The 23538-nt window shown below is 46.6% G+C and overlaps 1 protein-coding gene across 22 annotated transcripts in view; it reads right to left on the bottom strand.

The window, feature by feature from the left end:
• The window catches only part of ABLIM1 (actin binding LIM protein 1), a 277495-nt gene that overhangs the window by 27083 nt on the left and 226874 nt on the right, over nucleotides 1-23538 (bottom strand). For 12 of the 22 annotated variants that reach the window (XM_066354683.1, XM_066354675.1, XM_066354667.1 and 9 more), the window contains exons 8-13: nucleotides 21088-21146; nucleotides 18617-18700; nucleotides 7949-8026; nucleotides 6681-6836; nucleotides 3418-3453; nucleotides 2877-3006 (exon numbers count right to left, since the gene is read on the bottom strand). In XM_066354683.1, the coding sequence (XP_066210780.1) occupies nucleotides 2877-3006; nucleotides 3418-3453; nucleotides 6681-6836; nucleotides 7949-8026; nucleotides 18617-18700; nucleotides 21088-21146 (543 nt within the window). The remainder of the gene's footprint in view (nucleotides 1-2876; nucleotides 3007-3417; nucleotides 3454-6680; nucleotides 6837-7948; nucleotides 8027-18616; nucleotides 18701-21087; nucleotides 21147-23538) is intronic. The other 10 variants (XM_066354679.1, XM_066354670.1, XM_066354671.1 and 7 more) reach the window with 1 other exon arrangement.

Raw genomic sequence — 23538 nt, 5'->3', positions numbered from 1 at the left:
TGGTTATTTGGTTTGAATCAAGACTATGGAGAAAGTTAGCATCTTTCTGGGAGCTCACACTTACTTTTTCCCTAACAAAATAGGCTTCCCCAACACAGGGAGGGGAACAAGAGCCCCCACCGAGGACTGCTACGGAAGCAACGGACAATGAAGGAACAGTGGGAATGCCACAAAGAGAGGAGCAGGGATGTGGGGCAGGAACAGAAAACAGAAGGCAAAGCCTTCCTCCTCCATCATGCGGAAATCAGGACAAGTCAAAAGAAGGGGACTGAGTTGGCTCAAACCGAGACATCTTTTTTGTACCGTCCAAACATTTTAACATTGTTAAGCGGTTAAGAGGCTTATCACCATTAAGACAACTTTTGAATATCTGTTGCTAAATACTGTTTGGGTTTTGCTGGGCCATATCACATATTCAAACCAGGCAAAACCCCCCGACTATATATTATATTTTGCTTCTGCCACATAGAAAAACAAAATAATAATATATATTCCCCTAAGGAGTAGATAATAAATCTGACGGTGTTCAACGTACTTCCTGTTTCTTCACCAAGAGCCCTTAGAAATGACATATTCTTCCCAACGAGAGAGGCTATGCCAGTTCTAAAACACTGCGAGGTGTGGTCATGACACACGCAGGCATGCTGAGAGGTTGGAAGCCCGGAGCTAACTCTTGGAGATACACCTTATTAGCCTTCCCAGGGTGCTAATAAATCTCCACTACGCAGGGGAGCTGCCTGAGAAGCCTGCCTCCTTACCTTTGACATGGGGAATGACGTGGTGTCGGAAGGGGGAGTTGGGGCGGGAGTCGCTGTGGGCGGAGCTGAGGCTGCTGGTGCGCAGATAGGACAACCTCTGCACACCAGGAGACAGCAGCTCTGTGCGGCAGGGAGCCAGGGGCAGGGCAAGGTGGAAACAGAGAAGAAGAACAGAAATCAACACAGGAACAGGGCCAACGGCATCGCTCTGGGGGTGGGTGGGGTGATAAAGACCGTTAATCGGGAGTCTGAAAAAGGAGGAAAGCGAAAGGGTTAAGAAAGCACCTGCGAAGGGTTAGGCAGCGTGGGGAGAATCTGCAAACACACAGGTTCGGGTCAGCACAGAGTCACTCTCCGAGAATAAATGGCTTTTAGCAGGACGCCCTCTGTCAGAAAGACACACCGGCTACAGGTCAGCCAGTACTGGGCACATCATTTAGACTCACAAATAGCTGTTTTCAAAAAGCAACTGACAAACCAAAACCCTCTGAAACACAAGGGTAAAAGTTATGACAGTCATTTTAAGAACCTTGAAAGAAGTAGTGATCTATAAGGGTCAGATTCTTTTTTCTTTTTTTTAAGCTGCAAACTTCTCCCAATGGAAGTTTAATTTTACTCTGCTTATGTAGAAAAAAAAAAAAAACCCCTGTTGGTGTTCCCTGGGTGTCAAAGAACTTAGGAAGCTCCTGAGAATGGCTGGCTAGTGGCAGTCCTGTTCTCGCGGAAGAACAACGGGCAATAAACCCAAACCCGGCCCAGGGCGCATGCACTGTCACCCGGCATCCAGAACTCACCGCGTGGGTACTTCGAGGTGCTGGTCAGAGCCCCACTAGCTCCACTTTACAAAAGTGGAAAAAATATTTATAAACCCTAATAATTGGCATCCCCCTTGTCTGCAGCACATTGTGAAGGGAGAGAAGGAGGAATCTTTAGAATGGGGAATGTTCTAAAGGCTCTTGACATTAGACCCATGACTGGAACAGATGAAAACTTGCTAGTGCTCCATCAGGATGTGACCTTTCAGGGAAACACTGTCCCCGACTGACCGCTCCCTCGCCAGTCAGAGGTCTCGGGAGCAATTTCCCGGCAACCCCACGTCATTCGGACAAGGTCACGGCTGGGGTCCCAGTGACCTCAGCAATATACCCACACACAGGGGTGGCAGCTTAAAGGATTTCTGGTCACCCAGATAGACAAGGGATTGACTCCAGACCCTGATCCAGGGCATGAATGAAATGACGTTAGTTGTATATGAAAAGAGAAAGAACTTCATTTCCTGAAAATTCTTATTAACCTCAAAAGCAAAATTAGTGTAACTCAACAAATACTGAGTAAATATTTATGGGCCTAGAGAAAACTATATATCATTGAAAGATCAGATAATTAAAATGCGATCCTCTACAAGCATTAATGCTATGGATTTCAGTCGTTTTTACATTTTATTCATTTCCTTTGGTTTTATCTTATAAAGTAAGTTAGCATGTACGGGAGTTTGTCCTCACCAGCTAGTGCAGAAGCAAGAAGCGTGAAGGGAAGTTTGGTTAGAAGGTCCAACTCTTCCTCTGCAAATCCATTTCTCAGGGGAATTCTGGATCTGGGTTGGGATTACTTTTTTTTTTTTTTTTACTTCACATATAACACACGCACTAATAGGTTCAAATTCTGCACAGATGAAGGTCAGCTGAAATTCTCTACTATTTCATGTTCTCTATCACAATACATCTCTGATGTTTTTATGTTTTCCAAGACTGATTCAAAATCTTAGGGTTGGAACAGATCATAAGAGTTATATACAACTCTGAGACTCTATACAATACTGTATTCTAGAAGGTGCTTAACCAAGCATGCTTGGTAACACCATGTGTTAGCAAAAAAAAAAAAGGATCATTTGTTGCCAGTCATTTCCTGTAAACTGTAATTATTTACTACATCAGAATGAATATAACCTTAACATAAGTCTGTTTCAAAAAGAAATATAACATAAACTAGAGTTGGATATGAGTTTTCTTTTTTCTCCAAAAGAGGGGTATGTGTTGGGCAGCCAGCGATCAGTGATGGGGGAGTCACACGGAAGCGCCCCGATCAGCACAGAGGGAATCCGGGAACAGCAGCTCTTACCGGGTCTGTGGAAATGCTGGGGCGAGCGGGACGTGGTGGGCGTGTAGCTGTGGCGGCTGTACACGGGGGAGTTGATGGAGCCCTGGCTGGTGGACCGGTGGATCATCCGGTCCCGGACGTCCTGGTAACCCTGGAAACACAGCGCGAGAGAGCGTGAGCGCAAGCGTGCATTCGGGCTAGCGTCACGTTCAAGGGATACCAAGTTCATCCCATAACCACTATGGCATGACCACTGTGGGCCATTTCAGATACTCCAGTGTGCTAGGATTCCGATCAATCAGTTACGGGTAAGGGGAGAGAGTCCCGTGATGAGACAACCGGCTTCACCCCCTGCAGTCCCTCTCCCACCACTCAGAGGCGCCGTCTCCGTTAAACGGGAAATTGACTGCTGTGTCTTCCAGACATAGCTTACATGTGAGGAGTCCTACATGCACCATAATCTTGCCCACGGATTTCCTGTTCTTTTACTTAACGTCTTGTCCCCCAAATTCCAAGTAACTCCCCACTTCCATCCAGTGTGATTTTCAAAAATGGCACTTACTTCTGCCGATGGAGTAGGAGACAAAGTCCTTGGCGACTAGAAGAAGAAAAGAGAATATGAAATCACAATGTTTATTAACTTATCAGTTGTAATTAGCGTTGCTTATCAGCATTGCCTGGGAATGTTATTGAAAATACACGAGCCAGGACCCCTTGCTTGTCCCTGTCTTCTGAGCCAGTAAGTTGAGGGTGGGGCTCAGGCTGGCCCCCCGTGACGGCGTTCCTGGCTGATGGTGGCACATGTCTCTGCCTAGGAGCCATGGGTTTCGGTAAATACATTGTGGTGCTGTCACTGATTAGCCAAGTCAGAATTGTTTCCCTTATCTCCTGCAACTATGCTGCTTGCTGCTCTGAGTTACAGTGTCTACTGAAACAGAATTTTGTAAACAGGACTATTGACTAAATTAAAATCACGACAAATCATATAAACTAGTTGGATGACTAAAATAGGCCTCTAATGACCATGTCTGTGGCATCCTACCCTGGTGGCCTGGCCAACCTCACCGCCATTCACCTTCGGGCTCCCATCCTTCCAGGCACACTGGCTTCCCTGGGGCCATCAATGGGCACACCCTCTCCCACCTCAGGGCCTTTGCACTTTCTGTCCCCTCCGCCAGCAGGGCTCACTCCCCACTTTCAGTGAGGCCTCTATGCACATGTACAACCAGACAGCGCCTTCCGTGACTCTGCTATTTAGAGTAGCAACCCAGCCCTGGCGTGCCTTCTCCTGACTCTGTTTCACCTGTCCTCATAGCACCATCACCCTGTAAAAGCATCTATCTGAATATTTATCATCTGCAGTGCACTTTCGGCTGCATGCTCCGTGAGGTTAGGACTCCATTCATTACAACTGCATACTCCCAGTGAATAGAGCGGTCCCGGGCATACATGAGGGGCTCAACAAGCATTTCCTAAATGAATGAATGAAATGTTTACAAAGGAAATGCAAAATGATTTCAAGCAGAAGTGAAGAGCCATCAAAGCATTCCATAGAGCACAGCCAGTGGCAGATGCCCCAGTGTCAGCATCTGCCCCTTCCTCCGAACTCGCAAGAGCCTGCCGGGCTCTCCTGCACTCCAGCTTCCTTGACAGAAACGGTGCTGATTGTGACAGCAGCCAGCATTCTTCTTGAGTACTTACCATGTGCCTGGCATGATTCTAATCTAAATATTTCACTTAGTCCTTACAGAAAGCTTCTCAGGTATTATTACTATCTTGAATTTACAGATAAGAAGACTGAAATATGTCAGTTTCCCAACAACTTTTGGTGGGTGACTATCAGTCTGGTTTCAAACACAGAAATGTTCATACTTCAAAGCCCAAACTCTAGAGTTATGTCTTACTGCCCAAAATGCAGCCATGGGGACACGCGCAGAAACAAACGCCCGAAAACCCTAAACACCATAAAGCAGGGGTCGGGAACCTTTTTGGCTGAGAGAGCCATGAACACCACATGTTTTAAAATGTAATTCTGTGAGAGCCATACAACGACCCATGTACGTTACGCATTATCCAATAAAAATTTGGTGTTGTCCCGGAGGACAGCTGTGATTGGCTCCAGCCACCCACAACCATGAACATGAGCGGTAGGAAATGAATGGATTGTAATACATGAGAATGTTTTATATTTTTAATGTGTTTTTTTTTTCTTAAAGATTTGTCTGCGGGCCAGATGCAGCCATCAAAAGAGTCACATCTGGCTTGCGAGCCATAGGTTCCCGACCTCTGCCGTAAAGCAGCTCACTTCCCCCTTGATTGCAGGACTCAGACACTAAAAACATTCCCATTCACTTTTCTCCAGGATCAGCCTCTCTGCACTTGCTTCAGGAACCTTCCTTTGCCCTTTCTCCCCTATTCACTCCTTCAGGGTGGTAACTGAATAACCCTAGTCAACCTGCATCTGAGCGGCAGCAGAGGCAGCTACAGCTATGTGACCACTAGGTGGTACTACAAGGAAACGGATACCACCTCCCCGCTCAAAGGTATTTTCTGGAGTAAAACTCAGATTGGAGAATGAATGAATGAATAACTGAATGAAAGAAACAATATATTATAATTATAAATAAATATGAATATAATTATAAAGAGAATATTAGATATGTAATTGCGAATATAGTAAACAAAATCACTGCATTTTCTTCTAAAAAATGCCTTTTCTTCTAAGATCTCAGAGCACTGTGTGATGTTACAGATAGTTTACAGCCTGTTTCAAACTTGGTTGAATGGCTGATTTCAGACTGTCACTTGAGTAATATATCTGAGTGGACTCAAATTAGTCTATAGATAATTCAAGTTTAAAAAATAAAAGGGGGAAAAATTTAGAGGGAATAAAATATTTAGGCAGAGGTAGAGGCTGGAGGGAACAGACCAGAGCCCAAGAGACCTGAGTAGGAGGTGACAACAGGAAATCCCAGCTCTGAAAGGGGGTGGGAGAGGGGAGACATCACAGGGCCCAGAGGCCTGGTCCAGCTCAGTACACAATTCTGTCTCTCTGCTAATTGCTTTAATAGATTAGTTAATATAAATTAGCTTATTAGCTTTCACAGATAAGAAATCATCTAAATATTTTATATATATCTTTAGTTGATAGTTGATTTGATCCTATTACCCTATGAGGAAGATTCTGTCATCTTGTTTTACAGATGAAGAAACTAGAGTCCAAATGGTTGTCACATGGCTCAAGTCCTACAACCAGCATGCAGAGTCCCCAGGCTAAGCCAGGTAGTTTGATTCTAAAAACCTGGCCCATACTCCTGTATTATCCTGTGGCACCATTATCTCTATTTTTTTCTATTTTTGTACATCCTAATGATCTTACCATGTTAAAAACTGCAGTTGTCAAAATTTAGGGGTATACTCTCTCTCTTCAGGATTCCCATAAATATAGTTCAGCTTGCCCCAAGTCCCAGATCCACTCGCCCCTGTCCCCACCAGGAGACCCTCCCCCTAATTCCTCCTGTGCAGCTCACATACTCTCCCGACACCACTGGCTTCCTTCTCAGCATGCCGGCTCCTCTATCCTGCAACCTGGTGCCAACTCTTACTCATCCTTGACTGTTGTTTCAGCGCTCTCCTACCTCTCTAAAGCATCCTGAGGGCAGGGATAGGTTTTGAGTCCCTCCAAGAACCTGGTACGGAAGGCTGCAAACAATGTTCAATGAACAAGACCCTCTGACTTATTTGGACTCCAACTGGAAGTTCTTCGACGTGTGACAACAGACCAGTAGGCTGTTGTACAACTCAGCACTTCTGGGAACGTCTCACCTCTCCCAGGCTCTGTCTCTCCTGTTTGTCGTCATAGCCGGAAGTGTAGAAAGGCTCGTAGGTAATAAGATCTGGGCGTTCGATATCATAAATGGCCTTGACCTTGGGGATGGCTGCTAAATCCTTGTAGTCCAGAATTTCGTTGTCCACTTTTGCCTGGCAAAGAACAGAAAGACAAGTCACTCTGCCGTCTCATATCAGGGAAACTACTGCTTGTACTTTCCATAACTTGCTTAAAAAGTGACACCCTTAAAGATAACCAAAACCCCAAACACTTTGCTTAGCACCACTAAACTCTTTAGAAAGTTGCCCATTTACATCACACATTAATCACATTCAAAAACATAAGTCACCAAAAGCTTAGGAAAAAGCCTGTGCAGAATTCGTCAAGTACAGAAGCCTGTATACCTTTAGGATAATTACCTCAATTTAGTGCAGAGTAGGAAAACTGAAACAGATGGTCAGAAAATACTCCCAGATGGCTAACAACAAGAACTGAGTTTTAATAAACTAAATATTTAAACACCTTTGGGCAGAATTTAAGAACACTCAGTTACAGCAGTATAAAGCACATAATTAATCCCTGAATATCTATATGCAAACAGGCATGACTGTTTTCTAAGTCCTGCATCGTTTTACTGCACTATACGGGTCATCTACTTGATCGCTCCACTGATGGCCACCTGCATGGATATATTTAAGGACCCAAAGAAGAACAAAATTGAGAAGGCTCACCTACAAAAACGAAAACTGGGCCCTGGCCGGTTGGCTCAGTGGTAGAGCGTCGGCCTGGCGTGCAGGGGACCCGGGTTCGATTCCCGGCTAGGGCACACAGGAGAAGCGCCCATCTGCTTCTCCACCCCCCCCTTCCTCTCTGTCTCTCTCTTCCCCTCCCACAGCCAAGGCTCCATTGGAGCAAAGATGGCCCGGGCGCTGGGGATGGCTCCTTGGCCTCTGCCCCAGGCGCTAGAGTGGCTCTGGTCGCGGCAGAGCGACGCCCCAGAGGGGCAGAGCATCGCCCCCTGGTGGGCGTGCCAGGTGGATCCCGGTCGGGTGCATGCGGGAGTCTGTTTGACTGTCTCTCCCCGTTTCCAGCTTCAGAAAAATACAAAAAACAAACAAACAAACAAACAAAAAAACAACGAAAACTGGATCTCATCACAGGAACAGAAGTCATTTCGAACTATTTGACTTTGGTATCCTCTCGGCTATTACAATCTGTTACCTTACCTGTCCCGGAAGTGTCTCTTCAAGAAGTCGATACTTACATAGATGGTGTGACCTGGGGACCCGGGGATACTGGAGCCTGGTCGGGAATAGATGCTCTCAGAGGAAGTTCTGGTAGGCTGTAAAATAAACGGTGACTTGTAAGATTTCAGACCATGGCTTCAGATTCAAGACTGGCCCAAGTCCCTACGCTTTGCTAAAAACTAAGCTGGTTTTTAAAAATAAAAAAATTGTAACTTCTCTGAACAAGGGAACATGTAACGTACAGAGAAAGGTCAAGGAGAACCAGTGACACAATCAGCCGTGAGAAATGCACTCGGGGCTCTTCGTTTTACCTTCCTTCCTTGTACCCTACAGACAGGCACTTGTCTCTGCATGGCCACCATCCCCAGTCACCGACTCTGCGTCTCCATGACTACGACGCCCTCCTCTGTGGGTTTCCGGCCTTCACTCCTGCGCTCTTTGAATCTACTTGGTACTCAGTGGTCAGACAGATCTTTTAAGGACATGATTTGGATTGTCACTGTCCTGCATTGGCTTCAGTGCCCACTTAGAATGAAATTGCAACTTCTCGGGCCTCAGATTTTTGTCCCCGCCTTCCTTCCCTCCTGTCACTCTAGCCACCGTCACTCAGGGAATGTGGTGCATGTCCTGGGGCTCTCATCTTTGCTCTTCCCTCTGTCTGAACTGCCCTGATCCCAATTTTACTTCGCTGATTTCCCCCCTCCTTCAATCTTAGCGTAACTATCACCTTCTCAAAAAAGCCCTCCCTGATCTTTCAATCTGGAGTTGGTTCCCCTGGTGGGATTTTCTTACTGTGTGTTCCTTATTTTTCCCTTCATGAATAAAACTTATAATTTCATGTGTATTGGTCTCCTTGGATCATGTCTAGCTTCCTCATTAATTTTAATTATAGTCTCTGTCCTCATTGGGTTTATTTTTTCACGGTATATGAAAATGATTTTCTATTTTTGCTGAGGGAATAAACTAGAATAACTAGAATGTATTAAGTTGAACAATACTCAGTTTGTGGCCTTGACTCATATTAATTACATGATTTGGGTCTAACCACAGAGAGAGTCACTGAAGTAAGGTTAGTGGTCAGCCACTAGGGAAGATAAAAGAAACTCGTCTTTAACATATGCTTAGAGCCCCCTGTGCTGATAGGGGGCAGGGCGGGGGATATAAACACTAGGATTAACTGTCTCCTACCTCAGGGGCACATTTTGGAAAGCTCTTCTGAGAATCCCAAGGTGTGGCCTTGGAGGACCTGCCCTATACGGCTCTTCCTTGGAGAAGATGTCTTCTAGTTCTACTACAGGAAAAGGACCTTTCCCCCTTTGGAACTGTTGCTACCGACATTCAGCACCTTGACTATGAATTTAACTGAGCCAAAGAACTTCTAACAATGAGGTATCACTATGTAACTCACATCTGAACAGTGAAAAGCCAACCCATCTGGCCAGCTGAAGGCTGGCAGTGATGAGCCTCACTCACTCTCACAGGAAGAATCAATCATCTCGGCTGGTGTCTCTGTTAACCCTGTCATCTCTGAAATACCAGGTGGGGGAGGTTGGGGAGCTCACACTGTGCTCTACTGGACCTGCGCCGGGCTCATGGCATCTGCTCCTCCTCCCCAAGACCTGCTTCATTCAAGCATTTCCTTCTCGAGAAACAATTTTCTAATGACAGGCATATCTCAACCTGAGAAAATTCCCAATTCTGAGTATATCAAAAAAGAAAGGATTTACATGATAACTCTACCCCAAAAAGTCCAATTATTTGATCCATTTCCTAATCAAAACATGGGAGTGACACAACATACAGCCTTCCTTTATAAAGAGATGCCGCCACTTGGAGAAGTTGAGCCAATCGGCACCTCTCTGGGATACTCGTTAACTTCAGGCAGGTCTCTGCTTCACGTAACCGGCACTCCTATCTGCCAAACCCAATGTCAAAACCTCTTAAGTAATGACACAAGAATGTTAACAGCAGCTAACATTTATTGCCCGCTTACCATGTGGCCGGCCCACGCCAGGCATGATCTAATTTAATCCCTGCAGTGGCCCCAGTGAGGTAGGTTGCTATCAGTCCCACTTCCCAGATGAGGAAGAAGTATGCGTCCTCCCAGCACACAGATGGGCAAACCCTGGACACAGAGCCCAGGCTCTTATTCCCTGCATTAAAATCCCCCCCCCCCCCCAGAATAAGGTAACTGTGACCACTTATTTCCCTGAAACATAGCTATGAGACAAATGAGGTGGAAATAAAGAAATATATTGAGCTCAAGTAGCCCCCCCCCCCCCAAAAGAGCCTGCAAACTAAAAACGCTTTTATTGCCACTAGATCTGTAAGAACTCCACAGTGGCCAACCGTATTGGGGAGGGGTGAGAACCCCGCACCGGCTGACTGTATCGGGAGGGGTGAGAACCCCGCACTGGCCTGCTGTGTCGGGGAGGGGTAAGAAGCCCGCACTGACTGCGTCGGGAGGGGTGAGAACCCCGCACTGACTGCGTCAGGGAGGGTGAGAACCCCGCACTGCGTCGGGGAGGTGTGAGAACCCCGCACTGACTGCGTCCGGGAGGTGTGAGAACCCCACACCAGCTGACTGTATCGGGAGGGGTGAGAACCCCGCACTGGCCTGCTGTGTCGGGGAGGGGTAAGAAGCCCGCACTGACTGCGTCGGGAGGGGTGAGAACCCCGCACTGACTGCGTCGGGGAGGGTGAGAACCCCGCACTGCGTCGGGGAGGGGTGAGAACCCCGCACCGGCTGACTGCGTTGGGCAGGGTGAGAACCCCGTACTGACTGCGTCGGGGAGGGTGAGAACCCCGCACTGACTGTGTCCGGGAAGCGTGAGAACCCCGCACTGACTGCGTCGGGGAGGGTGAGAACCCCGCACCGGCCGACTGCGTCAGGAAGGTGAGAACCCCACACTGACTGCGTCGGGAGGGTGAGAACCCCGCACTGACTGCATCGGGGAGGGTGAGAACCCCGCACTGACTGTGTTGGGGAGGGTGAGAACCCCGCACCGGCTGACTGCGTTGGGCAGGGTGAGAACCCCGTACTGACTGCGTCGGGGAGGGTGAGAACCCCGCACTGACTGTGTCGGGGAGGGTGAGAACCCCGTACTGACTGCGTCGGGGAGGGTGAGAACCCCGCACCGGCCGACTGCGTCAGGAAGGTGAGAACCCCACACTGACTGCGTCGGGAGGGTGAGAACCCCGTACTGACTGCGTCGGGGAGGGTGAGAACCCCGTACTGACTGCGTCGGGGAGGGTGAGAACCCCGCACCGGCCGACTGCGTCAGGAAGGTGAGAACCCCACACTGACTGCGTCGGGAGGGTGAGAACCCCGCACTGACTGCATCGGGGAGGGTGAGAACCCCACACTGACTGCGTTGGGAGGGGTGAGAACCCCGCACTGACTGCATCGGGGAGGGTGAGAACCCCGCACTGACTGTGTTGGGGAGGGTGAGAACCCCGCACCGGCTGACTGCGTTGGGCAGGGTGAGAACCCCGTACTGACTGCGTCGGGGAGGGTGAGAACCCCGCACTGACTGTGTCCGGGAAGCGTGAGAACCCCGCACTGACTGCGTCGGGGAGGGTGAGAACCCCGCACCGGCCGACTGCGTCGGGGAAGGTGAGAACCCCACACTGACTGCGTCGGGAGGGTGAGAACCCCGCACTGACTGCGTCGGGAGGGTGAGAACCCCGCACTGACTGCGTCGGGGAGGGTGAGAACCCCGCACCGGCCGACTGCGTCAGGAAGGTGAGAACCCCACACTGACTGCGTCGGGAGGGTGAGAACCCCGCATTGACTGCGTCCGGGAGGCATGAGAACCCCGCACTGACTGCGTCCGGGAGGCGTGAGAACCCCGCACTGACTGCGTCCGGGAGGCATGAGAACCCCGCACTGACTGCGTCGGGAGGGTGAGAACCCCGCACCGGCTGACTGCGTCGGGGAGGGTGAGAACCCCGCACTGGCCACCTTGGGGAGGGTGAGAACCCCACTCTGGCCGACTGCGTCGGGGAGGGGTGAGAACCCTGCACCGGCCGACTGCGTCGGGGAGGGGTGAGAACCCCGCACTGGCCGACTGCGTCGGGGAGGGGTGAGAACCCCGCACTGGCCGACTGCGTTGGGTGGGGCAGGAGAGGATGCAGGACAGTCAGATGGCTTCAGTTACTGGTGTTGCTATGACAAAGGCCTGTTTTCATTTAAAAGCTGCTAGGACATCGTGTGAATAACCGAGTGCACACTGCGCTTTGGGGTCTCTCTCACGTCACTCATCCTGATTTTTTTGCTAAATGTGGGTCAGGGATACTCGCTGCCTTCCCAGTAACGATGCGCCTAGGGCGGCTCTGAAGGGTTTGGTTCTCGTGAGCACTGCGCGTGCTCACAGGAACACAGCTGTCCGTCCTGACACAGACGGGGGCAGCACGTCGGCAGGGACCTTGAATTCTCTCTTCGGGAATGAACTCCACGGAAAGGAAAGGTCCCTCGGCTGCACTAGCCTGTTTCAGCCTGGTCTCCCTCTACCTTCCTCCTTCCCTGGGTCACAGGACCCAGCGAGTTACACCAGCTCTCAGGCACAATCATCTGTTTCGTTCACTAGTATTGTTGTGTTAAAGGTCTGAAGAGCTATCCAATAACCTGAGTTTCTGTCAAGTCCCATTTGATTCTTTCAAGGTTTTCAGATCAGAATCACTTTCAATTGATATAGTTTTCAAGGTTAGATCGTTTGCAAGGTCAAGTCAATGTTCGCCAAATCCACCAATGCCCTGGCTCCCGTTAGAGAGATCATGCACTCGGCCATGTGCATCTTCAGATTACTTTGTGATATTTGAGAAATGCTCATGATGTCTCCTGGGGACCGAGAGACCTCCATTGCCGTCACCACTGTTTGCTCTGCTTCATTTTGACCTCCTGACCACACTGTAAAGCTTACTTCCATGGACATCTTGCTTATGGGTAGGTTACATTCTTGCTTGCCTATTTTCTTATTATGTATAGCCCTTCTTTGTGTTCCTGTATTAAATGAAATAATGGGATAAACCAGCACTCTATAATATAATATGGTGAGGTTAAAAGGCTGGCTTTGCAGCCAAGTAACTTGGTCCAAATCTTGGCTCTACTGGTTGCGTGACATTACATGAGTTCTCTTTCTTTGCTCTCTCTTTTTTTGGACATCCTTGGGCTTCAACTTCTTCATTTATAGAGTAGAAGAGAGGGTACAGACAGCCCTGACTTCATAGGGACAAATGAAACAATACCTATAAGGCTTCAAGTACCTTGCCTGGCACATGGCAAGTTCCCAGCATTTTCCAGACATTTGACATTAGACTGGATTTCTTATCCAGTTAATCTCAAATAACAAAGGACAGCACTGACTCTGTCTGGCTCCTCAGGAGAGGACAGTCCCTTCCAACATGGGCTGTGCAGACCAGACTTCCCCAGGGTTCTCTATAGAGACCACACTTGGGTGCCTGCCCAGCAGAGCTCAGAAACGTTAAGTAATTTATCACAGTTTGTGGAGCGGCAGTCCCACCTGGAGTTGACAAATGGCCTTCCCCTTCTTGAGAACGATATTATAAAATGATCCTGTATCCTCCCGAGTGACTTCCTGTTTAGGTCTCAGTGTTAGTGATTAATGTCCTTCATGCAGTATGGCGAAGACCTTGCACAGGCCTGTCTTTGCCAGGACAGTTCCTGGTTTGCTGCCTCTAGACCTGTGCTCAAGGCTCAAACAGCACACAATGGAAGGCCTGCTTTTTGTCACAGTCCGTCACGGCTCCCAACGTGTATTTGCTCAGTCAGCAGAGCTTAGAGAGGACTCTCTCTCTCTCTCTCTTTTATGAAGAGAATAAAAATATTTTAAAAACTGAACTATTATTTTAATCTTAAATGTTTGGAATTTCACAGTTCAATCCTAAACATCTAGAATGTTACCGTGTCGAATTTGAAACCAACATTTTGTTTATTATTAAAGTAACCTTTTTTATCCTTCTAGCTGTATTTTTTCCTCCTAATTAATACATAACTCACTGAGAATCTATCAATCAAACATTCAAAAGGCCCAGAGCTGTCTTCCAACAGAGCAGCTCAAATCCACCCAAACTGAAACTCATCTCAATCTGAAAAGCACAACCTTCTGACATGCTTTTCCTCTTTCAAATCCTTTCTTTGCCATTAACTCTATGTCACTGCATTGGGCTGTGACAGAATTCTGTAGATGACCCATATTCTGGAGATAATCCTTACGTGCAATTATTTAACCTAAATTACTATTTCAACCTATTCAGATACCCAGACTTACAACAGTGACCCAGTAATTACTAGATAAACTCATTAACCCAATGCGTCAACAGCCTTTGTTTCTGGAATCCTCTGTGAATGTTATGATGAACAAAATTACTCTCTTGCCTGTATTATACATGATGATCATTTCAAATATTTATCCCTAAGGGTTTACCTGCTTCTGTTTACAGAGAGGAAACAGGACCTGTGACTGAGCTCTTGAAAGCATCTCCATTTCACTTACTTCCTTTAAGCACCTTTTCCTTCAGCTCTACAGAATAAAACCAACTTGAAAACACAGTTGGAGAAACTCAGTTCTTTGGCAAAAAAAAAAAGAAAAAGAAAGAAAAAAGAAAAAGAAATAAAGGGCAGAGGGAGGGATGGAGCAGACACATAGATATAGAAAGAATTACAGACTGACTGTGACTCTCAAATAAGATTGCCAAATCATTTAATTTGCCTTTTGTCAACAGGAGGAAAGCGCCTCAGGAAGAGCCGTCTAGATGTATGTGGCAGTCCTCACTGTCTCCCCTGAAAAAGGGGTCCCTGTGACCCACATTCATTTCCCCAGCAAATCACTGAGTACTTGCTTTTCATTCAATAGCTTTTTTAATAGTCCTCAAAAGAAAAAACAAAAAAGAGAAGACAAGTCGCACCGGCAGGCTAGCTAAGTAGTGCATTCTAAGGGGGAGGAGAAGAAAATGGCATTTGATCACTAACAGTAGATGCTTGAAAAAGCGTGTCTTTTTTGTTTTCTGTATGAAGTCTTTCTAAAAAGCTCTGGATCTTTCCGCTGAGTTTGCCCCATGCCCTGACACTGGCCACCAGTCCTACCACCATTCAGAAGGCATAGTCACAAAATGAAAGTGACATTGAAGAGATGTTTCCACTCCAACTCTTGTCCTTCTTGACCATTAAAAAAAAAACTTACCAGAGCTCTGCCTGGCGAGTATGCAGAGAAACGGCATTTTCCATGTACTTTCAGTTATGGGCCACCAGCACGCTGGGTCCCCTGAAGCGTGCAGGGAGACACTCTGCTGCCCCGCCCTCCCGCCACTCAGCAGGAGCCGGATGCAGTGACTACTTCATCTAATTCGCATTCACCCAAAGCCATGCTCTAAGAAGGGAGAGAAACTAGAGGCAACTGGCAACCAGACTGGAAAGCTCTTACGAACACCTACGGGGCCACGACAGCCATAGGGTGATGGACAAAGCCTTAGACAAAGTGCTGCTCAGGCTGATAGAGCCCGCCTTGCGTGTCCACGGAAGTTCACTAGACAAGGCGGTGACGGCTGCAGAAGAAGGGGCCCTTTTAAAATCTGTGTGCGCTGACTGTTTACACCTAAGCCAGGAGAGGGTGAAATCAAGGTCTTTGGGAAGAGGAATCTGTTTGAGAGGAATCAGAGGGCTCATGGGCACAGTCCCTTTTCTCTGGAGAACTTTGCAAATACCATCCACCCTCACCATGGCCAAGAGGCCTCCCTGCCTTTCCAGTATAAATCTTACATCCTGGTGGACTGTAAAGACCACAGAGGTTGAGAGATTCGAACCAAGTGAAAGCTGGGAATAAAGCAGCACGTGGTGTAGTGACCTACTAAAACAATCACCACCAACGACATTACTTCCTCGTTCTAGACATACGTAAGGCCCTGGTTAGCTCCCCCCCAAAATACACACATGGTATTTTGTATACAGAGGCTGGAAAACATAGGATTATAGTTCTTCATATGGAAAATAAGACAATGATTAATAAATAAGAATACAAGAAAGAACTCTGTGTTTTATGTCCTCACACACCTGGAAGCCTACTTCTGCCCAACCCTGTATTATAGGTTTGAAAGTGCTTATGTTATACTAGGTGAATGTTAATTTCAAAAGAAACAAACATTTCACGCCCAGTGTGCACGGCAGCCCTTTCATGCTCAAGCCTCCAAAGGCACAGCTGAGAAGCCCCCTTTTAGAACGAAAGCCAGTGATCCACTCGGATTATCACAAATTCGGTCCTGGGAATGTCATGTGCTTTTTCCACCATGACTGACAACAGGATTACAAATGCTCAGTACTGAATTTTACCTATAGATACAATTTTCTATTCATATAAAACTCTTCCAAGTAACCAAAACTAGAATATGGCTTCTATTTTTATTTTTTTTCAGTAATTCTATTGTCATCGTTTTTCTTTTACTTATAATTTGGCAAGAGGAAAGAAAGAGCAATTTCAGGATAATAGAACGACTTTCCTCCTGTAGGTCCCTGACTTTCTTCTACAACAGAACCAGGGCTGACTTCAGGGGCACAGAGTGCTAAATGTCCCTCTGGGAGCACCGTCACTTTATCTGATCACTAAAAGTGTCTGACACTACCTGGTGACAAGAGCTGCTGTGCAGGACACTGTATTTAAAAAATCAAAATATATCTGTGCAACTCGGAAACTGCTCCGGTGTTTTCAGGCTTCTTAAAGGCTCTGGTGCGCTGCTGTTCCCTGGCCAATCAGTGAAGGGGACCTTGTCCAATGTCTTCTCTGTCAGGTCCCAAGCTGTTTACAGCTTTCTGTGATTGAGCTACGGTTGACTTCACTGATATTTCTGGCCGGATAATTAAGATCAGATGTCCCTTTTGAAAAATAGGATAAGGAGAGAGAAGTTATTGAAGACAGATCTCTCTCTTGTCTAACTCACCACTTTTCAAGATGTGTGTTATGTCTCTTAAACTTAAGGGTCTGGGGCAACCCAAAATATTTCGCACTTGATGGTGGTCTTTTTCTTCAAGTCATGAAAACCTATCACCTGGTTATAGGATTTGGCTGATAAAACAGAACACTATTTAAGTTATAAAGTATACTACGGGGGACACAACCTCCGACAACTATAGAAAAAGCCACTTCTACCGAGCAGAGGTACTTATTCTGAGCGACACTCAGTGCGGACGATCTTTGCCTATTCACGAGAATGTAATTTCACTTTCTGGGTAAACTCCACCGGGGGAGCTAAAGCTTTAAGACAGAATGAAAATTCTATGACAAATACAGGCTGGAGTTTAATCCACCGTCATGGGCCAGTGCCACGCACCCGAGGCCTGGGAAACTGCAGGTAAGTCTTGCTGCTTATGGCCTGCGTAGCAGCTGGACTGACTTCATCGTATAGGTGAAGAAGCCCAGGGGGTTCATGTCTGAAAGATTTCTTTCCACTCTGAAACTCTATAGACAGCTGTGTTCCAAACCATCAGAGGAGATGTTTATACAAAAAGTCTTCTCAGCCTCAGTGCAGGTCTGGCAGGCTCAGAAAGAAGGCGCAGCCCAGAGCCCAGACTCAAGTGTTGGGCTGCCATCTTGACTTGTCGGCAGAGCTACGTAATGGGTCTCATCTGGGCAGAGGTGGGATTGTGGCAAGTCACTCTGTCATTGAACAAACTGATTCCAAGACCCTGCGTGAAGCTCCAGTCTGTGCCGGGAACAGTCTCCTGCCTCAGTGCCCATCTGGAGAGCTGGCTGAGTAGCCCTGTTCCTCAAACACCATCAGACTTAGCCAGTGTTTCCTCTGCTCTCTCCTGTCTCCCCAGCTATTCTCTCTCTGTGTGCAATAGGGGGAGGAACACAAGTTTGGGGCTTACAGAGGCATGGCTTCCAATCTCAGCTCTTCCACTTACTTGTCGCTGGGGTAACTGCGGTTATGCTATGCCAGGTCTCAGTCTCTCTATCTGTAAAATGGGCAGAAGGACAGCTATCTCATGGGAATTCTTGGAAAAAGCAAATGTGAGTATGTATACGTCTCTGGGGCTCTGAAGAACAGGTGCCTGGTGTCATTTGTTTCCTTTCCTCCTTCACTGCTCCTTCCTTGAGCCACACTGCTCTCTACCCAAGCTTGTCCCCAGTGCCACGCTTTGGCTGTTCTATTCAGGCCACCACCCCTATCTTGTCACCTCCACACGTTGAAACCTTGTCCAGCCTCCAGAAAGTGCTCCTTTGAGACCCTTTGCTCATCTGACATTTCTTGATCTATATGATCCATTTTTCCTGTGATATCTTCCTATGCTACGTCCTGTGAATTATGCTATTTTATAATTATTTCTGCCTGTGTTCTCTTCCTTAGCAGTCCATGTTTACGGCATCCAGCCACACTGTACCTGGGTGCTTGGCAAATTCCTTGTGAGCAGATGTGTGAACACAGGACCAAATGGGTAGGTGCCAAGGTGCTTGCTTTAATCAAGTCAATGCTTTAGCCACTGCTCTAAATAAAAACGTTGATCAGAGAAGAAAACAGCCAGAACCCGCATGTGAGATGCATTCTGTGGGGTGAGAAAAAGCGTCTGCAGGAGCCGGAGGAGTTATGTGGGCAAAGCAGCGAGCGGAGGGAAAGCGACAGAGAAGCCGGGGCCCGGGACAGCGCCCGCGCCTCAGCCCAGACACAGCGCCAACCTGCAGTGATGGAGACCGGCCCGTGCGTCGAATCAGGCTTTTGGGATAAAAGAAATCAGATGCAGAATGCCGAATGTTTGGCGGCTGCCGTGAAACATGGAAAAAGGGAAGAATGAATAAAGATAGAAACTCAATTCAGAAACACTATTAGAAATAAAAATTAAAAAAACCTTCAGGAAAATGAATTTGATAGTAAATGCCAAGGGTCATTGCTTTAGTTGGTGTGTATGAATGTGTATGTTTGGGAGCCCATGTTTAAAAGCATATTAACTAGCCTCCAAGACAGAGTCTATTTACCTATGCTCGAATCCCCTGTGATTCCTTTCCATTTATTTTGGCTTGGACATTCCATACAAAGAGTAAAGAGCCAGTGAAGCCACTGAAAAATATTCCTTTAAGAATCTGTTGTTGCAAACTCCCTGTGAGTTCTCAAGTATCAAGAATCTGGATTACTCAGTGGCGACGATGAGTCTTAAAACATTTTCATTTTGCTATGGCAACTGCACTAATATGACACCCGGTGAAAGGCCCGAAACTCTTGGCCCAAGAGTCGTAATCTGGAGACACACCCTTGAGAGAACACAAGATTGAGTTCCTTATACGAAAGCCAATTCCCCTGAAATCTCACCACGTCACCCAGTATTCCACTCGGGACACACAGGGACCTCTTCCCCTCAGAGAGCACCTCCTCTTTCTCACCACGGACTTCCCAAAGGTGGGTGAGCTGAGGGTAGACCTGACCTCCCAGCTGGGACATGTTGGCTTTGCAAGAGCTTTGGAACTCTCTGGTAAGCTCCACTAATGGAAGGAAAAAAACAATAGCTCCCCTTGGCTGGAGTGAGTGGACGTAGTTCACAAATTGTTTTCGTAAGATTATCCAGAGAGTTCCATCAAGATGCAATTAAAAGTGTTGATTTAAAAAAAATCATTTTAGTAACAACATCTGCAAACTCAAGCAAGCCTTCCTTAAAGAGAAAAGACCACATTCCATGCAGTCTGGCCTCATGAGTACTCTTCTGTTGGTTTCCCCAAAGACTTCAGAGGGGATGAAATGAAAGTGATTATTCAAACGAGTGCGAACCACTGGCCACCTGGGTGGTTTCCGGGCAGCTTCCCCGAGCTGTACTGTCAATTTACATTCATATGATACAAGTTACAATAAGCACCATCTTTAATGTTCCAGTAGTTTTTAAAGATAACCCATTTCCAAACAGCCATGGTTCCTCAAAAGTCCTCGAATCTGGGGCTCAGACATAGATGACTATTCCAGTGTGTTCCAGCCCGTTGGGTGGGCTTCGGGGTTACACACTCTTGCTCAAGCTGTCACTCTGCATTAGAACAGACACCCAAACCATCCTGATACTGGCGGGCAAGTTCTTTTCCGGTCTGTCTTATCTTTCCTCAATTGTTCTGAGAAAAAGTATATTTTATTCTCCACTTAAGGTATGCTGCTACTGGCATTACTTACACACATACCTTCTAATGCCTGTTTATGGAAGATGACAAAGAAATGAGACTACACTCTCAAGTCTGACCTTCAAAGTAAATTCAGTCCAATCTTTTCCCTGAAACATTGACTGGATTACGGCCAAACCCAAGTTTCTCCAAGGGGACCACTAAGTTAGTGAAATGGAGAGGCCATGGTTTGGGTCCAGTCTGATTATTATTATGAAAAATACTTCCTGGACCATGGGGACAGCTGGGGGCACCTGAACAGGACACAGGTTATGATTGTGACCTCACAAGTGTGTATACTCTTTGTTTCTGAAAAAGATAAAATTGTATTATATGGGTGTGTTCTGAGCACCGATCGGACCAGAAGGGTTTCGAAGGGAGAGATAAGAAGGGCCTGTCCTTTTGTCCGTGAGCTCAACGACGTAGGATCATTACTAAAGCATTCTGATGCTATCTGAGAGTCAAGCTCTAAAACCAGCCGGCGGGCTTGTTCACATGGACATGTCTGCACTTACCATTACGTCCCCAAACCATCAGCTTTTGGGAGACGGAGGCTTCTGGGTGAATTTGGATTTGAGAGGGCAGTGGAATGTACCAGGAGCTGAGCACTGGACGCAGAGTCTGGGTTGGAGTGTTGCATTATGGACTAAGTGTTGTATAACAATGTATGGTAAGGAAGCCACCAAATGTTGGACCTAGAACTTCATGAATCACTTCTTTTCTTCACATCTGTATGGTTTGATGTTTCCCTGGAATGCATTCCTAAGACTCTGACCAGTAAGGCAAGGCTTACTTTATCTAACACAAGCATTTGGAACAAAAAAAAACCCACAATCAATTTACGGTCAGAGGCAACCTCCTTCCCTGGCCAAATGGACTCCCCAGCTTGGTCTGCTATAGAGAGAGAAAGTCACAGAATAGGAATTCCACCCAAATCCCAGCCCCCAGACCTAGTCCCTGTGAAACACATGGCCTGCAGATGCACCTGCCTTCACATCTGTGGACTCCCTCCTTACCCGCAGCTTCTCCTCTGTCTTGGTAGATTGCTTACAGTCGGGATGCCAAACGGTGGAACCTGGGAAGAAACAAGGCAGCACTGAGAGCGGGGAAGGGATCAGAGCCGTCGCCCTGTGAGACAGAGCTGCCGAGAAGGGGGTGTTGCAGCCCTGTGCCCCGGTGATCCAGGCCGCTCCAAACTCCGGGCGAGCCTTCCGCATCTTGTCGGAGCTTGCTCTACAGAGGCCAGAATTCTCGACCACAGTGGCCACTAACTGGGTACAACAGTGTTGTGATGCATGGGATAGTTTTGTTTTGTTTTTCTAACCACATTTTTATTCTTTAAAAATAATATCTGTGTGCTTACTATAAGCTGCATGTCTTTTCAAAAATATAAGCCATCGGCCATGTTTATTTAACATCGAAAACAACCAAACAGTTTAGACGAAGGAAATTAAGTCAAACCAGACAAGTCTACATTCAGAAGCAACAGTGAATTTTTTTGTTGATCCAATTATACAAAGTCATTCACACACAGATATGGCGTATCAAACCAATTAGTAGAAAGGTTCAAAGTTAAGTCACAAATCTAAAAGTTGTCTTTATCTTGCAACCTTTTAATTAACTTTAAAAAAGTATTCACTCTTAAACTAGCGATGCTCCTACTACTTAAGTGTCACTTCCGGTTTCTGAGTCAGTGCCTCACTTTCTCAGAGTACGAAGTATTTTCATGGATGATCTCAGAGCTAGGCACAAACATTCATATCCCAGAGAAAGCTCTCACCTTGTAAAAATCCAAGCCTGCCTCTATAATTTCGTATGCCTAGATGTGAACGTTGTTTGTAAAGTTATGGATGAGACCTACACGTAAGTCCTACGTTCATAAAAAGATATGTTCAGATGTGGGCAGGATGGGCAGGAGTACCAGAAGGAGCACTTAAAAAGACTTAATCAAACAAAGTTACTAACTTAAAAGCAGTGAGTAAACAATATGAGTCTCTATGAATATTAGACTTTCTACATTTCATTACTGAAACAGCAATCTGTGTATTCTTGAAAAGGCACCAAATTAAAATAACTCATGAATTATTTCATTTCACTGAGCTAAAATAATATTAAATTAATGACAAGGAAAAGATATTCACATCAGAATAATACTTTAATTATTTCTACCATGTTTAATCCAGAGCCAAAAAACAATCAATCAAAGAAGAAAATCAAACAAACAAAAACCAGACAGACACATCATCCCTTCAGCACTAACATTTACTCTGAGACTGGCTACCAAGCCCTGGAAACCCTGTTGATGTGGAGAGCCAAGGGCCCTGGGGTCGGGACCCGGGTCGGGTCGGGTCGGGTTGGGTCAGGAGCCACATTCGCTGGGAAGGTTCTATCGATCAGGAGTCCTTGGCCAGAGCACCAAGTTTGCACAGCGTCACACTGTTCTCCAGGGCTCAGGCACACAGGAATGTGACACACAGAAAACATCAGAGGCTGAGGAAGATGAAACTGCTCGTTCTTCAAGGATGGGCAGAGAGGCCAAGCAAAGCCTAGGGAACCCTAAGGGAGGTTTCCAGCAACTCCCGAATTCTAACGCAGCCCATCTGAGCAGAGTGGTGATGCAGTGTGAATGTTTGCACGCGGCTTGAAATCACCCCGACTCAGTTTCCAGGCCTAGAGCCCCCGAGTCTCAGTTCCCCGCAGACACAGGGTTGAGGCACACACTCTGGTGTCTTTGTTTCTGAGTGTTGTAATTGACCCAAAATCTAAAACAAAGACCGAGGGAGGGAAAAATCCCGCTCCATTCTGAAAATGCACAGTGACACCTGCCTATCGCCACTGCAGATTTACAGCCCGTCCTCAGGGGAGTGTGTCAGACGGAGCCCAGCGGAGAGCACGGATTCGGGTTCTTGTCACTTGCCCTCATTGGGCCCTTTAATATTTAGTGATTTTTTTTTTGGTCATAATTTTTCAGAGCAATCATCCTACAGTTAAAAGGATGTTTGGGTTGTTCATTTCCCAAACAGCAAGCTTTTTTTTTTTTTTAGGGGAGAGTGGCCTACGTTTTGCTTTAATATTCCAGAGTAATTTCTGTAGACTTTTCTGGGTTGCATTAAAAAAACTGAGAGCAAAGCAAACCATTCATTAAAAATACACAGTGTTACGTGCAAAGAGACACAGAGGAATGACAGGCAAAGGCAGATGAGAACCAGTAATTACCAAAACCGAACGAGCAATAGCTCTTCACTGTTCTTGCTAATTTTCCTGATAAGCCCTTGTCTATCTAATGACTCCTTTTCAGCTAAAAATAGTAAAATCCTTGCACAGATGGTTCTATTAGACTGGAAGGGAATCTGCCCCCAAAGTCTCTCCATGAAGCTTCAGAATTTTAGAGTGGATAAAAACAGTCATAGTTGTACACTGGATAAGTTTCTCAAAATCATTTTCAATTACAAAAAACAAACAAACCC

This window comes from Saccopteryx leptura, chromosome 13, assembly GCF_036850995.1.
Source record: "Saccopteryx leptura isolate mSacLep1 chromosome 13, mSacLep1_pri_phased_curated, whole genome shotgun sequence".
Taxonomy (NCBI): domain Eukaryota; kingdom Metazoa; phylum Chordata; class Mammalia; order Chiroptera; family Emballonuridae; genus Saccopteryx; species Saccopteryx leptura.
Note: the sequence above shows the minus strand (reverse complement) of the source record. Positions and strands in the feature narration are given on the sequence as shown.